The 18040-nt window shown below is 37.9% G+C and overlaps 1 protein-coding gene across 1 annotated transcript in view; it reads left to right on the top strand.

The window, feature by feature from the left end:
• The window catches only part of LOC149574804 (copper-transporting ATPase PAA2, chloroplastic), a 223313-nt gene that overhangs the window by 114509 nt on the left and 90764 nt on the right, over window positions 1–18040 (top strand). Inside the window, exons 8-9 of the mRNA XM_089814630.1 lie at window positions 6652–6720; window positions 7813–7922. Coding sequence (XP_089670756.1) covers window positions 6652–6720; window positions 7813–7922 — 179 coding nt within the window. The remainder of the gene's footprint in view (window positions 1–6651; window positions 6721–7812; window positions 7923–18040) is intronic.

The raw sequence follows: 18040 nt of genomic DNA, 5'->3' as shown, positions 1-18040 counted from the left end.
ATTGATTGGTTTATTGTTCAGCCATTGCTTGGGGACAAGCAATTTCAAGAAGGGCGGACTGTCATGTCCACATTTTGGAGGCAATTTGATTTAATTAATTAAATTAATTAGGTTGTCCAAAATAATGAATATTTTATGAGGATGACTAATTAATTATTTTAATTAAATAAATAAGTGGTATTAAGTTAATTATTTATAAAGTTATCAAATAAATAAATATTAAAAGGTAACTTTATATTTAATTAATTTAATAAAGTGACTTGAATTATAAAATACTTCATAAAGTCACTTAATAGATAAAATAAAATAATGTTCTAGAAGTTTCTGGATAAAGTGGAGAAAAAAGAATAAATAGGCACCTCGGGCTTCATTTTGATCATCCAGTTGTTTATTTCTCTCTTGACATCAAATTGTGATTCAGTCACATAGTCTATTGTGGAGCCAAGTGGTTTCAGATAGTCAGTTGATCTTTGGGAACGAAAACTCCCTCGGATTTGCATAACTGAGGAAGTGAAATATCTTCTGAAGGGTTGCACATTTGGAGGTGATACTTCTGTCACTTCAGCTAGGGCATCATTGGGCCTAAGGCCATTTTTCAGCATTTCAGCATTTCAGGAGGCATTTTTAGCAGGGCCAAAATTATTGGAGGTCATTTCTAGCAGGTCTAAAATTATAGGAAGCCATTTTAAAGCAGAACCGAAAAAGCAGGCCGAAAAAGCAGTCCGAAAAAGCAGGCCGAAAAAGTAGTCCGGAAAAGTAGACCGAAAAAGCAGAACCGAAAAAGCAGGCCGAAAAAGCAGTCCGAAAAAGCAATTCTGGAAAAAAAAATCCGAAAAAGTAGTTCGAAAAAGCAAAACGAAAAAAGCAAATCCGGAAAAAGCAAGTGGAAAAAGAAGATCAGAAAAAAAACAAAGCAGAAGGGGTAGCATTGAAGAAAATTATTACAGCCATCTACAATCAGGTTCTTCACTTCTCATTTGGCATATTTTCTGAGAAATGTAGGTTTTCAGCTGAGTACAAAATATAGCTTCAGCACTTCACTATTTCACATTGTACTTGTCTTTGTTTTCCATTTGGCATTATTGGTATCAAAGGAAGGCTAGAATTTTGCAATTGAAAGAGCATTGTAATTTTTAGACTATCTATATTGCAAACCTAGAGTTTGATGGATCAGCTTATTAGTTTGCATGCCAATTGTTTGACAAAATGTCAATTGGCTGTAAGTTCTCTTTTGGCATAAATAATGTTATAATTTTGCATACTAAGTGTTTATATTAATGACACTTGGTTGTAAGTGCATTAATGCCATCTTAGGTTGCATCCAAAGTATTTGTCATAATCACTAGTTGCTGTAGCTGCATATTGCAATTAGTTAAGTCTCATATTTGTATTGAATATTGTCAAAATTAGTTGCACATTCATGTTAGGTCATTGTTTAGACAATCTGGAGTTTTTTTTGTAAGCATTCTCTTTGATGCAAATCGAAACAAGAGTCATTGCAGCAATCTGAAAAGTTATATCAGTCATATGACCCCTTGTATGCAAAGTGTTTGAAAAAATTCTTCGAGCCTTAAATCAGCATTTTAAGGTCGGAATTGAGCAGGATTATTACAGTGGTATCAGAGCTTGCTTGCAAAGTGTTTGACGAAATGTCAAACAATTGAAGTATAAAGATTTTTGGTGTTTGAAGAAGTTATAACTTATTGGGGTTATTACACTCTCAAAACTTTGATCATAGGCACAACTGATTTGATGGATAAAGGTTGATTTATGAAAATTGAGTCGACAAGAGGGGGTGCCTTCTTTGTCGAAAATGCATCTGCTAATATATTTAAGGTTAAATCAAGTGACTCATTTGACAGAGGAGTAGAGTTAGGAAGCTTAGTGGAAATTGATACATCCACAAGAGGAGGAACTATAGGAGTAGACTTCTTTGGCTTTGGTGGGAACTTGTCATCATTGGAATCAATCTTGATCTTTTGAGGTTCTATGGTCCTTACTTAAAGTGCCCTCCCCATAGCCTTGCCTCCTTTGATGGTAAGCTTTGGAATGGATGCAATTAGAGGCTTTGAGGCTGAGGTAGACGTGCCATCCTTACCTTTGCCCTTGATTTCAGGCCTCAAACCCATTAGACCAATAGAGTCAAAAGTTCGTCCCTGGCTTGATTTTGATGCACTTTAGGCCCCCTTTTTATCAACTAGATATTGGTACTAGCAAGGATGAATTGGAAACAATTCTAGATCAAGGTACTTCCCTTAGATTGCTATATTGGAGGTAGAATGGGCATGTTCTCCACATGATGTTTTGAGTAGTCTAGATCAAGAATATAATCATCTTCTTCAACTCTAGAAGGGATCTCTGCAAGGTTGAAGTCAACAATTTGCTTAATGGTCAACTGACAATAGTCCATCCTTCAAATGTCCACCAGATGCATCTTGGGTTCTTGGCAATTTTGCATCTTACTGTTTATGTTTTATTCTTTTGGTTCCTATTTTTGAGTTTGATTATTCGTGTATGCAGTTCTTCAATCGTGCATTTTAGTGTGTGCGATTCTGACATATTAAAGAAAACTTACCTTGGCTCATTGTCCTATGATGACGCACCTTATGATTTTGTATTCTTTGAGTTCCAATTCTTTTATCCTTGGGTAGCATGTTCTTTATAGGCACCTTAACTGATGAGTGGAATTTCGTTGTGCAATGATTTGTTCTTGTGTGGGATAGTTCCTGGCTCTTTGTGATGATTCTTGGACCATGTGTGGACCTATATCTTGGATAACACATCCCTATGTGCTTATTTGTTTGATTGTTGATCTTATCTTTGGGGTTTGTCCTATTTGTTGTAACACGTTTCCTAATTATTGGAGATCGATTCTTTTTGGCCTGACCTGCATGTTACGATGACTAGATATGTAATATTCACATTGTGTCTTAGTGGTAGAGTATGTAGAACAAAATAGCAAGATCTAGCGGTTAAGCTCTTTTACAAATTATGATCGCACATTGGATGAAGTTTGTAATTGAAGGATACAACCAGGTAGGCCTATTGACCAACTTGTTTGTAGGCTAATTGCTACTTAGATCTGCTCATAATCAATTGAATCCATTGTTTCTCTCATTCCTTGTGTTGTAGCTTCCTTGCATTTTACTCGTGTTTCTTTGTTGGACATCTCCATTGGGGAATCTTACATGCTTGGCTATGTCAATACCTCCGTAGGAAAATCAATCCATGTCCTCAACGTGATGTACATGCACAAATTGCCTTCTCATTTTGTTATTGAGGCCCCTCTAGTTAAAAAAACTCCTGGGCATAAACTTCTTTAGTATGATCCTTTGGATTTGAACTCCATGTTCTTTGCTTTGGGCACGATGTCCAAAGAATACCCATCAATCTTAAATGAATTTCTTGAGGAAATTCCTACCCCTCGTCCATGCAAAGTGAACTGGTATGCCTACATTGCCATGAGCTTCCTTGCTATTTCCATCAAAATGATTTTGTTAGTATGGTACCGTGTTAGTGTGTATGGTTCGCCTTTGAAATAACCAACTCACATGTATGTGAAGTTAGAGAATTGCAGAAACAAACAAACATATTCGTTCACCTTGATCCATGCCTCTTCAAAAACTCTTTTTTGAGAGCTCCTTATTGAATAAGAAATGTAATGCCCATTGAAGGCATCTTGTACTCCCTTGTAATGCATTCGGCTGGCCCTTAAAGGCCTTTCCACCAAGGGAGACAGGACAAATGTGCTTGTTAGGGAGTATATGATTAGATGCCTTTGAGAGCTAGTCATGTGAGTTACAAGAGAGTGCAGGTTTCTTTTTATGGGCATTACATGTGCTTGTTTGGCGAGGAGCTTCCAAAGAAGCATGTATTCGATGAAGCTTGGATCAAGGTAGATGAGTATGGTTGCATATTCTTACAGTTCCCTAACTTCACATATTTGCGAGTTGGGTATTTCAGAGGTGAACCATATACACTGCCACAATATATCGGCAATAAGACCATATTGATAGAGTTGGCGAGGCGTCTCATGACAGTGCAAGTATACCAATCCGCATTACATAGACCAAAAGTGTGAATTTCCTCACGAAATCCATTAAGGATTGGTGGATAGTCTTTGGACACAGTGCCCAAGGAAAAGAACATGAAGTTTGAATTCCAAAGGATCACGTTGAAGAAGTTCATGACCAGGAGCTGCTTTGACTGGAGGGGTTTGAATGACAAGATGAGGAGGCAAGTTGTGCATATACACTGCCTTGAGGACTTGTGGATCGATTTGCATACTGAGGTAGACATTCAAAGGTTAAACTATAGAAGGCTAACTATCAGGCAAATAATTGACTTCAACCTTGCAGAAATCCTTATTGTAGTTGAAGATGACGATGAAATCCTTGATTTGGATTATACAAAGCATGATTTGGAAGGCTTGCCCATTCTTCCGTCTACATGGCAATATTGAGTACTTTCTACAATGTTATGGATTTGAAATTGCCTTGTAAAAAATTGACTTATGTTACTCATTCTAACTAAGAAATTAGAAAGTGGACCTTGTTTGTACAAAAGTGATGAAAATCCTAATCAAATATGGTTTATTGTTTTCAAAACCATTGTATTGTAAAAAAGTAATTGTGGTAGTTTTTAGGTAGTTAGAGGTGGTTAATAAGAAGCCTGTAAATACAAGGCTATTTCATTTGTAAGGGCGACTCTTACATAGGGAAAATTCTAGAGGATTTTCTAGAGAAACGTTTAGAGAACTTTATGTTCACGCTTTGTACCTAAGGGTTTATGAACTTGTATATTTTCAAAAGAATAACGGAGAATGCATTTGGGGCATATGTTTGAATGTGTTACCCAGTTATTACTAATTTCTTGTGTGTTAAGTTGGTAATCCATTTGTGTATTTGTGTGACCCATTGGTTTTTGATTCGAAGGATGTATATAATCGATGATACAAAATCATACCCTGGTATCTTGCTTTGAATGTGATAAAATAACCTGTTTCTTCATATGTTCAGATTTGTTAATCTTCTTTCTTCGGTGCATATCAAAACTTATTCTCATGCTAAAAATACCTTTGCAATCATTGTCCATTGTGAATCTCAAGTGGTATTTGTATGTTTGCTGTTGGGCTTTCTGTTAGTTGTCTTTCATTAGTTTTATCTTTCCTTTTTTTCTATACTTTAAGGTTAAAAGTACACAAAAATCCTAAAAACCCCCATTATACAAGGGAACTCGCTGCGCTTTCAAAGGCAAAGGAAGAGTGGTATTATATATCAGTCTCTCCAACAGTTGAAACAACTATCATTTCTCTTTGGCTAAATAGGGCTGGTTTTGGAGGAACAATTGCAGTGACAAGTTTGCTTACCAATGATAGGCAATGCCTATTTAGGAAATCATAAACAGTTTAGGAAACCATATGCAAAACTATGAGCCTAATTGTGGCTTGCAACCCCATGGCACAAATTCGAATGCCCCACCTCCATGATGGGTCAAAAAATCAAGAATACAACATTCTCTTACATGTCATAAAGATATTGACCAAACTTAGGCAGTCTATGTTTTTAGTTTCCACTTTTTCCAAGAGGTTTTCTAGTGTGCAACCTAGACTCATAATTTTCTCAAGATTTTTAGTTCACATTGTAATCTATCTCTTATATCCTCTTAGATTTGCAAAACTTAATCCCTTGGTCTGAATTCCATCCACGGGCCTAGGGCTTGTGAAATCAAAGTGAAGCCCGTGGAGGGTGAGAGCTGGGCCGGGGTAATCTAGAACCCTTAGGGTAATCTAGAACTTAGTGTATAGGTCCCATTTTTTGATGAAAGTCTGCAGGCTGGGAAAATGAAAAGGACTGCAGAAACATACAAACACTTAGAAATTTTTGGAAACACTTGGAGACCATAGCACATGCTAGCTTGAGGGAGTGGGCAGGGGGTGGCACTTAGAATTTCTTGGATTGGATATTAATGGTGGAAAAATTAGGCAAATGCAACAAACCATGCAAAGACATAGGATCTTCATGAATACCGAGGCCTGTAAATCTGGGCACTAACATGTTGCTTCCCTTTTTATCATAGGATTAGATTGTAGAGCATAGTAAAAGTAACTCATAAATTTTATGAAAAAAGATGCAGAAATCATAATTAGAAGACTTTATTTGTTTCAACATTTTCATTGTGCTATATTTTGTCCTATAAAATAACCTTTACTTTCATGTAGGAAATCATATTAAGCACATATAAATCTCTGTTTTGCAAATATTTTCATTAATGCACAGGTCTTGAAGTTCATGAGTAGGATATATTTATTTAATTATCTTTTTATCCTTGATGCCTTGTATTAGTAAGATATTTGAGTTTGAGCCTATTGCCATTTTGAGTCCATGTTGACATCCTTGAACTTTTCATGCAAAATATGTGTAATGGAGTGCATTAAGTTTATCTCCGGAAAATTTAAATGTCTAGCACGCCAATATTAGCGAGGACTTGAAGAATATGCAATTTCTTTTGTTTACAAAGAAAGATATCGGTGACTTGTTCACCAATGTAAAATTTTGTCAAATATTTCATACAGTTACATGTGTTAAATTACTTGTTTTGTTGTTCTAATCTTTGAAATTTTTTGTTTTCTTGTTGAATTTGTATGTTTAGGAGGGACCTATAAGAATAGAAGTTGCATCAAGTGGGGCCATGTCAACAATTTCAAAGATACTTCAAATGGTACAAGTTGATATTCATTTGGGTAAATGGAAAATAAATAGATTTTTTGCTGCTTTAAAGAACCTTTTACTTGATCATGAATTTTTTTGATTTTTTACTTTGTAATTTACCTGAACTCGTATTTTAAACCCAAATTTACCCACTTTAAGCTCTTTTGCATTACTGACAGTTAATATTTGCTTTGTTACTATGCCATATTATTGTATTTATTTATTCTTCATAAGTGTTTCATACACATTACTTGAAAATCTGCCAAAGTTCTATAGCTTTGCAAATGATGCCTTCCATAAAATATCATGTGTAAAAAGTTAAAACCCATAACCACGCACAGCTAATGGTTGAAATCCTAATGTCCAGGTTGTTCTTTGACTAAGCCTGTTTTCTCAACATTTCTGGCCGAATCTCTAACATTGATGCATGTATGTCAAATTGTGATTCATGATCATGACATCCATGATTTGTCAACTTTTAGATTTCTATCTGAGAATGATGAACCTGTGGAAAAAAATGTAAACTTGCAGTATATATTACTGTTTTATCCATATATAGTAGCATAACTGTTTCCGGGTGGAAAGTTGGAAACTTCTTTGCTCTCATTCACTATCAAATTTATCATTCTCCTTTGTACTTATTGGTTTGTAATATGCATTTGTATTGTATTTAAAGAATCTATGCTGCTACATACATGTGACAATTGAAGTTTTGTAGCTTCTGTGATAGATCCTTTTTGGGTCGTTACAGATGATAGCCAGGTAGAAGCATATAAAGTTTAAACCCCTATGATGAACAAACTGTTTTCTCATGTATGATATAAATCACGCCTAGTAAATTTCTACCAAAATCATTTTATTTAAGCAAGTGTATATTCCTTCTTTACCTCGTTGAGTCTGTAATTAGTACCTTTCTCTCAAGTATCTTCATCACCAAAATTTCATAAGTAATCTAAAATCAAATTCATATATAACAATGATGGTTTTAAGTGGTCCATTTTTTTGTTAATTGCAAAGTGCTTTTGTGTTTCCTTTTGTTTACTTTATCCTTCGCAATTTTGTCTCACTCAAGAAATATATCATTTCTCTTCATTTCTAACAGGTTGAAGAGGCCCAAGGCCGCGAGGCTCCAGTCCAGAGACTAGCTGATGCAATTGCTGGACCTTTTGCATATACTGTCATGGCTCTTTCAGGAGCAACACTTGTATTTTGGTGCAGTTCATTCTTTCCTATCCATTATTAATCGTGCAAAGCACATGCATACGATTTCTGCAATTAGTTTAATTGATTCCATGACCTTTGATCCCATGTAATGTATTTGAATGCTTCAAGGGAAATTGATTTTTTAAAAACTTTTCTAGGTCTGTAGGCTCCCTATGATTTATACTGTACTAAAAGCAAAGTATCTATCAAAGGATAACATAAACCACAAAGATGATTTAACTACCCAAACAAATACTTATTGGACATATATATAATATCCAAATGAATAAGAAACTGGAATCAGAGTTATGAGTAGTCAAAAGTTTACTTCTGATAGTCTTGTCGATTGTAGAGGTTCTTGCAACTATCCTCATTTGTCATGCCCAAAATATAAGGGCAAAAATGCACAATTTTTTTTTTTTTAATAAGAAAAATGATTCAATAAGTTAATATGGTCGACAAGGTTTAGATGTATAAACACATTGGAGTTAATTGTCTGAGGGGTTTAAGATTCAGATGGCCATAGGTACTATTAGGCTAGATGCAAGATCACCATAGATAAGTAATAGGGTTACGACTCAGTTTGATCATTTCGTCAAGGAGGTTATCTGAGTGAACGGAAGGTCTCTTAGAAAAATCCAATAATAAATTTAAACGACTAATCCATTTGATAAAGTCATAACCTATCAATCTGTTTTAATGATACAATTAAATTACGAGAAATATACCACTAACCCTAAGGATGATTCAATTAGCTAGACCTCCTTCGATTAACTAATAACTTGATCGAATTTGGAAATTTAATCATTTAACATTAGAAGATTTAAACTCTAGAAGATCTGTAAAATCTACTATACAATGTGTGCTATCTACATTTTAAACTTTAGTCTACAATCTAATTCAGTAATTTATCATTTACAATTGAAATTGATGCCTAGAGTCAATTCATTAAATCTACAAGTTAATCTGAACTTTATGAGTAACTAAAACAAAATTTAAGTTCACATTAAAATTGCCAATATAAAAGTCAATCTAGTAATTATCACAATAGCATAAAACTATTTAATAAGACATTAAAAATTATTTTAATTTAAGTATTCTAATTTCAAATTTAAAACTTTTAAATTAGAACTACTTTAATACTCTAACAACTAAGACACTATAAAAATACTACCATCCACATTAACATAAAAGACATTATATCTCTTCCTGATATAACCAACATCTACTACCCTAACTAAAGTTTTGATACCACCCCTATTAAAATTAAACATATATTTAAATCCTAACTACCATTTAATATCTATCCTAAGCTACATACTAACTGAAATATTTAACATTTTATACTAACAACCAAACCAAGATAACCTAACACTAATACTACCCTTTTTACTTCCTAGACCTAAGATCTACCTAGGATCTACCCCCTACACCCCTATGCCAAGTGGGCATGACATGAGGCCCCACTTCCCAAGGGTTTGCGTGCTGCCCAAGGGCCTGCGCACACAGACCTGTCCCTTCCCTTATGTCCCCACGCATTGGATCATGCATTTGGGGAAGATGGAAGCATTGGGGGGAGGTGGCTACTATCACAAGGATGTTCATTCCTTTCCATATTCAAGATTTCACAATATCAACAAGGTATGTGATGACAAGTAGGGGCCCATACTCTACCCTCTTTCTCTCCTCTCACCATGAAAGGAGACTCTCACCATTGAGGTCCAACTAAGGCCCTACCCCCGTACATGGCCACTTCTTCCCTATCCAAGGGTGAGTAATGCCAAAACAATCCCCTCAAAACAAATCATCAAGATAAGCAAAAGAATGCATCAAGAACAACAAAAAAAACCCTTCCAAATCAATCCCCACACACAAGCAAGTAAAACAAGGAACAACACAACACCTTAAGCAAGATTCAAACATGATCAACATGAAGAGAAAAACCAAAAGAGTGAAGAACTCCTACCTTCACAAAGAGTTATGGTAAAATGGTAAGTTGAGAAGAGCTTTTCCCTTTCTTCATTCAATCTTCAAACTTTCTCCAAAATTAGAGATTGGGTGACAAAAAAAAACTACTCCAAAAATGCCTCTAAGGATGATCCTTAACTCAACTAGACTTCAAGTAACCTCAAGATGGAGTTTTGGTTCACCAACTCAAGTAAAGAGACAATCCATTTTCGCAATCAACCAAAAGTAGAGTTTTTGAGTGACCCTAAAAGTCAACCAAGGAGATTAAGGGGTTGGAAAGTGTCCTCAACCCATACCCTTACCCCTAGGGTACTTAAATTTGATGTTTTAAAGCCTTAAAGACTTAATAAGAACAAACGAAAGCTAGGGAAAATAGTATGACCAAATAACAACCTTTAAAGAATTACAATACAAAGCACAAAATTAACAAGGGGGTTCAGCTTTGTCTTTCCATTGGATTTCTCGGCTAAATTACCTGCACACTCATTGCACACATCAGTAGTTTAAGAAACACATTTATACATATATAAAAAAATACGCATCAAGAAATTCATGTAATTTAAAGCACCCATTTTCTATAATTCAATTGCTTGTCTTATTCTATTCATTAAAACTGGAAAATTCAAAGTGTTAGTTTTGCATTCATCCACTTCATCATCATACATGTTTATAAAGCATTAAATGACGAAATCAAATATTTGAAAGTAAGCATCACACATCATAAATAGCATAATAATGTTCAGTGCATCAAATAATGTTCTGACATATCGAGTCATGAGTATCAAAATAATAATGTATCATCGATGTTAGGATGGGTCGGGGCGAGGCCTCACATCATTGCTTTCAAGTATAATACTAGTTTTGCTCTCAATACTCTGCTAAATTAAACATTAGGAAGAGTCTTTAGCATTGAAACACCGATTTTGTTTTTAGAGCATCTAGTTCTGTTATTTCCTCCTATTTGGAACATGTAGTTAATTTATTCCACTAGTATTATTAGGTTTCTCAAGGTTCACATGTTATTCAGTGCACTCCTTGCATCAGCATGCCTTCATGTAGTGAAGTCTTTCTTAGATCAGTTGTTGAAGACACTTTTGACCATAAGTTCCTTTACTGGTTTACTATTCTTCGCTTGGATGAAAGATGACATAAACAATATCCGTGGAATACGCGAACAAGATTGATGTTAACTTTAAATTGAAATTAATGAGAAAAATTATAGTATGATGAGAAAGTGTTTGATCATTTACCATTTAGGATTGGTGCCTACTCCCATGAGCAACGTAGACACAATCTATGAAGAGGAAAAGGACATGTTTGCAAATGACATTTGGAGCCAATCTTGCGCACACAAACAAGTGATAAAGTCCTATGTAACCAACTAATCTTTAAATTCCATCACAAGGCTACAATAATTTGCATGAAATGAAAGGAAGACCATTATAGTTGTCACACTTTAATCTAACTCACATTACATTAATTCTAGCAAATATGGCAAGAAATAACCCACAACTAAGTCCAACCTTTTTCTAGAATCATTACAAGTTGACATGGAGTTATTCAGTCATACATAGCTTCAAATGAAATCCTTCCTATGATGTACAATGTGTGACCTTATCACTTGGAGATCGAACATGCAAAACATTGAAACAACAAAAAAACTTGAGACACTTGTAGTCAAGAAGTTAATGGAAATGTCTAAAATTTATTATGTATTTTATTCTACATATGGTGTTTAGTTATCATGCATTTTGCCTGTCTCATTAGAGTTTTCAATGTTCACGTGTTAGAGCAGCAAAACATCCTTCCTACGCCTGTTGGAGTATTGTTTGATCCATTGTAACGAGACTCGCTTCGAGTTGGGTGAGTCGTCCAAGTCAGCGAGTTAAGTTACCTCAGTCGGGTCAAAATGACCCATGACCTTGGCTCAGCGGGTCAACTTGGTTGACTCACCTGACTCGGCTGACTTGGCTGGGTGACTTGGCTAACTCACCTATGTGACTCGGCTGACTCATCTAACTTGGCTGATTTTTAATTTTTTTGCCTTTGTAGTTTCGTAATCAATGTATGTTATGTATGTGATCAAAATTTCAAATTACCATATATTTTATGATGTTATTGTGTCTTTAATCTTTATTTAAGAACGGGTGCATGAAATTAATTTAAATCTAAAAAAATCTCTAAATTTCAAGGGTTTTATCACTTTGCCGAGTCACTATCGAGTCCAAGCCGGGTCACGAGTTAAGTTACCCTTGCCAAGTCCGAGCCAGGTCCGAGTCTCGTTACTTTGGTTTGATCACAAGTTCTTTTATGGTTTACTATTCTTAGCTTGCATGAAATATGACATCAGGAATATAAATGGAACATGCAAACAAGATGGATACCAACACTAAAATGAAATTAATGAGAATAATGGGTAGCATGATGAGAAAATGTTCAACCATTCACCACCTAGGACTAGTGCCAACTCACATGGGTAACCAAGTCAACCTATGAAGAGGAAAAAAAAAAACTTACAAATCACACTTAGAACTACACTTGCATGAACTATGACATCAACAATATCATTGGAACATATGAACATGGTGGATACTGACACAAAATTGAAATTAATGGGAATCAAGGATGGTTTGATGAGAAATTGTTTGATTATACACAATTGAGGTCCGTTGCCTTCTCCCACATGGGCAACAAAGTCACAACTTATGGAGAAGAAAAAAAAAACCTACAAATCACAATTGGAACTAGATTGGCATCAATAAATAATTTAATAAGTAATAAAACCTCACCTTAATAGTCCATCTCAAGCTACAATAGTTCACATGGAATGAAAGAAAGAGCATCATAAAGGCTTGTATTGCTTTAAAACGTTGTCACAAATTCATCTTATATACCTCCAAATCACACTCGGAACTAGACTGACATCATACACAAAAAGTTAGAAAGCCTTGCATAACCAAATATTTTTTACGAACCATCTCAAGGCTACAATAATCCACATAAAATGAAAGGAACATCATAAAGGCTTGCATTACATCAAAATATTATCATGCATTCATCTCATTCTCAGTTTATTTGGACTAGTAAATTTGGTAAGATAAGATAAATTTATTAATGTCCAACAAGAGAGCACAAAAGGGTCTAAGGGACTAAAAGCATACAACTAGGGCAACAAACAACAATGGGAACATCAAATGGGGATCAAGAAAAGTACAGAAAAGAAAGCAAAAGGACCACACAAGAGGATTAGAGGTCCTTCCTATGTTGGAAAAAGTCGAACACTGAAGTATAGGGTTCAGGGCTAGAAAAAGTCCAACATTGAAGGATAGGGTCCAAGGTGAGAGTGAGCCCTGGACCGTCTCAGAATACTACTGGAAGAGGAGTGACATTGTCGAGTAAGTCTATTGCGAGGCCTCACACGCCTGGTGTGACTGGAAGTAGGAGGATCAAGCGACCGCTTCATACCTTGGTCAAGGGACACTGACGAGAAGAAGGAAGCGATATGATGATCAAAAGCTTGTCTCGAAGGGAATAGAGCCTATTATGTGTGATAGAAAAGCTGCAAGGATTTCTGGAGATATAGAGCAAGACACCGCTGATTGATGTAGCTAAAGAAGGATGAAAGAGATCAATACCCTTTAAAAAAGAAGTGAAACCTCCCCCTAATCTCGTATTAGATAGGACATCGAAAGATAAAGTGAATCTCAGTCTGGATCTTGGCCAAGGCATAAAGGCGAAAAATCTGATCGACTCTGTCAGCCTGGTGGTTAGTCTAGATGTAGATTTTGTGGGAGGCGATGTAGGAAGAGCCCAAGGAGATGTGAAGGGCATGGCTCTTGCGTTGAGACAAATAAAGGGGACGTACAATGACTCCATCCTGAATGTCCAAAAGGTGCTCAATATAGAAGGCCATGTTTGGTTGGAGACTACCTGAAGGTTGTACCAGGTTGTGGAAATGTACTATCTGTAGATGTCAAGTTTGACATAGTCATTCAACTCTTGTTGTGAGGGAAGGAGGTGAGCGGGAGCATCTAGAGATATTGAAAATCCAAAACTAAGTTGATAATTTTTATTGAATCATTAAAATTTCCCATAGAGACATTAAATAGCATTCAAAGCTTCAAATGAAATCCTCACTATGGTTTACAACATATGACTGTTTACCGCATAGGTTAATTAAGAAATGCACACCGATAATGAACACGAACAGTAGTACTCCTTTATTCACATATGCCAACAGATTACATAACTGGTGATAAGATGCTTTACAATGACCCAAGAGGGTGTATAAATACTTTTCGCCGAAATTTCTAGAAGAGGTTCGTCGGCTACAAAACAATCTTAATCTACCCGTCGGCTACCAAATACACAATCTCCGACGGCATAACCCAGTCGGCGACAAAATACAAAAACTGCTGTAAAAATAAAAGTCGTCTCCTGACGACTAACAAAATAGGAGACAACCACATATAGTAAAACAAAAAAACACAAGAGAGAAGGTGGTGCCCCCGGTAGAAACTGTAGCCGACAGGGTGTTGTTGTCGATAAAGATTTTGTAGCCAACGGGCTGATAGGTAGATTAGGATTGTTTTGTAGGCGACGGACCTCTTCTGGAAGGTTTGGTGGAAAGTATTTATACACCCTCTTGGATCATTGTAAATCATCTTATCTATCTTATCACCAGTTATGTAATCTGTTGGCATATGCGAATAAAGGAGTACTGCTGTTCGTATTCATTATCTATGTGCATTTCTTAATTAACCTATGCGGTAAACATTTGGTGCCATTGCCAGGGATCGAACCCGGGTCACCCGCGTGACAGGCAGGAATACTCACCACTATACTACAATGATTGGCACACAACCGTTCCTATTGGACTTTGTCGTGATCCTGTTTAAGAGAAAAGGATACGATGCCATCCTTGGCCGCGGATGGCTTATTCAAGCCAGAGTCAGATACGACTGGAAGAAGAACACCTTATCACTCGAAAGTAAAGGCCGATTATTTGTCATCAATTTGCACACCCAAATGGTTGGGGAAGAAGCCTTGTCATCAGATTTCGAAGAGGAGGAGGATGAAGGCAGACAACGTATGGAACCGGATCAGGAGGGAGTCCTGCAGTTGGAGGGAGGATCAACAGACGACGATTTGGATTCGGTCAACGGTCTCTACCATTGGCAAATAGAGGACTACGAACTATTCCAGAGTTGCAATGTATTGACAATTGAGGAAGGTCCGAGGGGGGATGAATTTCCAAAGGAGTTCACTGAGGTAAACGAGGGGGATGCACTGTTGGATGTTACACCTGCCCATGCATTCAGTGAGGGGGAGACAATTAAGTATAATGAAGCCACACTGCAAACAATGAATTTGGGAGATGAGGCCAATGAGTCAACTTCGAAAAAAGTGGAGCTGCAGCAGAATGAATTAGAGAAGGGGATCGAGGTTACTGTGAAAATAGTGACAAAGCAAGAGCCCTCGGAGAAAATGGAGATCAATGAAATGGTGGAGAAAAAAATTGAGAATGAAGAAAGCGAGGGCAAGCGTAAGAAGAGTAAAAAAAGAAAGCGAGCGAACAAAGTAAAAGGAGGAGAAGTAAAGAAAATCACACAAGGAGAAGGACAGTTGAAGACAACGAAGGTTGATGGAAAAGTAGAGAAGAAACCAGATGATGATCGAAGAGTGAGCGGAGTCTGCCTGGACAGGGGTCCCATAGACTGTTCTGTGGACACCTTTTTCGTGGGTTGTGTCTTCGCGAGAAGTCTTTTGTTCTCCACGGCCTGCCTTTATCTCCTGCGGACTTTTGTTGTGCGGCTGGCTTTCTATTTTCCATGGATTGCATCTTGGTGTTCGCGGGCTTATCTTGTTCATTGGTGGCTTCATTTTTTTAACCATGGCGTAGTGCGGTTTTCTCCTGTCTTCCGCGGATTCTTCTGCAGGGTGCATTGTGATTGCGGGTTGTCTTCATTCTTCCTCGGTGGCATATTCTTCCACCCCTAGTGGTGTTCGTTCTTCTGTAGTTTCCTTTATTTCTTGCACACTTACTTCTCTATCCGCGGATGACTCCTTAGTTCATCGAGTGGCGTTGTTATGTATCTTTTGACTCTCTCATCGTCGTGGAATTGCGAAGTGTGGAGGGAAAATTGAGTTGTATTTTTTTATTTAAAAAAAAAAAGGTTTTAAAAAAATAAAAATAAAAAAAAAGAAAAAAGGGAAAAAATAAAAAGAAAAAAAAAATTTGATTAAAAAAAAAATTAAAAAAAAAAAGGGAACGGAAGCTTGCCTGCGGACTCACCCCGCGGAACACTACTCCGTGGGCAGAGTGTCCCGCGGACACCTATCCGCGGGCAGTGTTGCTATGAGCTGCAGACAGATTCCCGTGCGCTACTTAGCCCTGCGGATGCCCTTATTTCCGCGGACTGTTTAGGTCCCACGGTGGTTTGTCACACTTCGCAGACTTCATCAAATTCCGCGTGTCTTTTTTTTCTCTCGCGCGTGTTCTTTATTATCCCACGCGTCTTCTCTAATTTTTCCGCGGACTTCCCTCACCTTCTCCGGAGTGTGTTTTGTTCACCCGCGGATGTTGTTCAAACACTGTGATTTATCAGAAGGTGTTGGTGCAGTCCTTAGAGCCTCATTTGCCGATCATAGCAAGACCTTTCCGGGCATGGCTTCTGTGATTTCCGCGGGCTTTTTCTCTGCATTGGGTGCCTTTGCTGGTTCTTCCTAAGCTTTTCCACGCGTGGTGTGTCGTCTTCCGTGGGATGCCTTGCTCATCTTCAGCGGGCATCACCTTCTTGCCAGAGATTACCTTACCGCGGACTATATACCATTCCGCCCAATGCCTTAACCACGTGGGGAGGTAGAAAACCCGACATTTAAACATATTGGGTTTGTTTTTAACCAGGAAGAGCGCGAATCGAGAGCAGCCAAATGGAAGAATGACCCTGATTTCAGTTGAGCCGAGTTTTCAACTTTGCAGGGACAAATCGTTTAGGATTTGCATGGATGCAGGCAATGGATAATTTTTTAACACAGAAATTACTTCATTCACTAGAGCAGTTAACACCATATTAGCCTCGGAGGATTCTGGTTTGGAGCTAGCATTAATGGCATTCACAGTTCGTGTGCCTTACAACCCGTGAGCAACATGTAACTGGGTTGCGTGTGTACCAAGAGGAAGGAGTCGTACTTTTCAGGAAGCAGGAGATTCTAAAAAAAAAAAAAGACGACAAATTGAAGCAGTTCAGAATGAGTAATGCACAATGCCAAAGGGAAGGGGAAGTATCAGCGATTGCTAGAAAGAGTGTGGGATCAGAAGAAATCGCAAAAATAGAAGAAAGCGCTGCCCCTCGACCCCGCCGGACCCCCAGTCGTTGCGGATATTAGTCGTGGGAAGTGTGACCAGTTGATGAGACTTGGAGCTATTGCAGGCATAGAGTGTCAGTGTGCTAGCCTCGTAGAGTGTCAAATTACCAACATCGGAGCTTGAGCCCCAGGTTCGCTTGGAGGTGATTGACTGTGATGCAATCATCACCGTTTCATCTTCCTTGTTAGCATCCACTGAGCCAATACAGACAGTCCAGCCAGCATAGCAGGAGGAGGGCATGGAGTCCGCACAGTTAGAGCAGCCGGAGGTGATGGATAGAGCTAGCGCTTTCTTGAGACAACAGTTTTGACTTATCCCTGCCGAAGTTGATCCGTCCATCCAGTCCCCCGGACACCTAGGAGTATCAGCTTTAGGTCCAGAGCCTCAAGAGGTGGGGGTGTCATAGGCCGTGGTTGCGCCGAGAGCAGAGGAGGCCGCACCAGATGTGGGCATGCTCCCTGCAGATGAGGAACAAAATAGTGATGCCGAATGGACAATGGAGGGCTTTGCAAAGGAGGATTATGTGTCGGATGAGGACGGTGGAGAGACTACCTCAGGGCTATGAAGGTTGGGCTAAGGAAGGGACATGATTTGGCATTGCAGGCTATGACTTGGCAGAGGGAGTGGCATTTGGTTCGAGCTTTCATCAGGGAGATCTGTTCGTAGTGGTTCCGTTCATGTTTTGAGGAGAGGGGTTGGCCAGCAATCGTGACACTGGAGATGTTGGCAGATTGGACCAGTGAGCCAGAGTTGGGGCCGCGCAACACTCTGCTGGAGAAGCTGGCACATG

The sequence above is a fragment of the Cupressus sempervirens genome, chromosome 2, assembly GCF_028749045.1.
Source record: "Cupressus sempervirens isolate cs-2001-9-10 chromosome 2, ASM2874904v1, whole genome shotgun sequence".
In the NCBI taxonomy this organism is placed as follows: domain Eukaryota; kingdom Viridiplantae; phylum Streptophyta; class Pinopsida; order Cupressales; family Cupressaceae; genus Cupressus; species Cupressus sempervirens.
The sequence above is the reverse complement of the archived record's forward strand: the minus strand, read 5'-3'. Positions and strand labels throughout refer to the sequence as shown.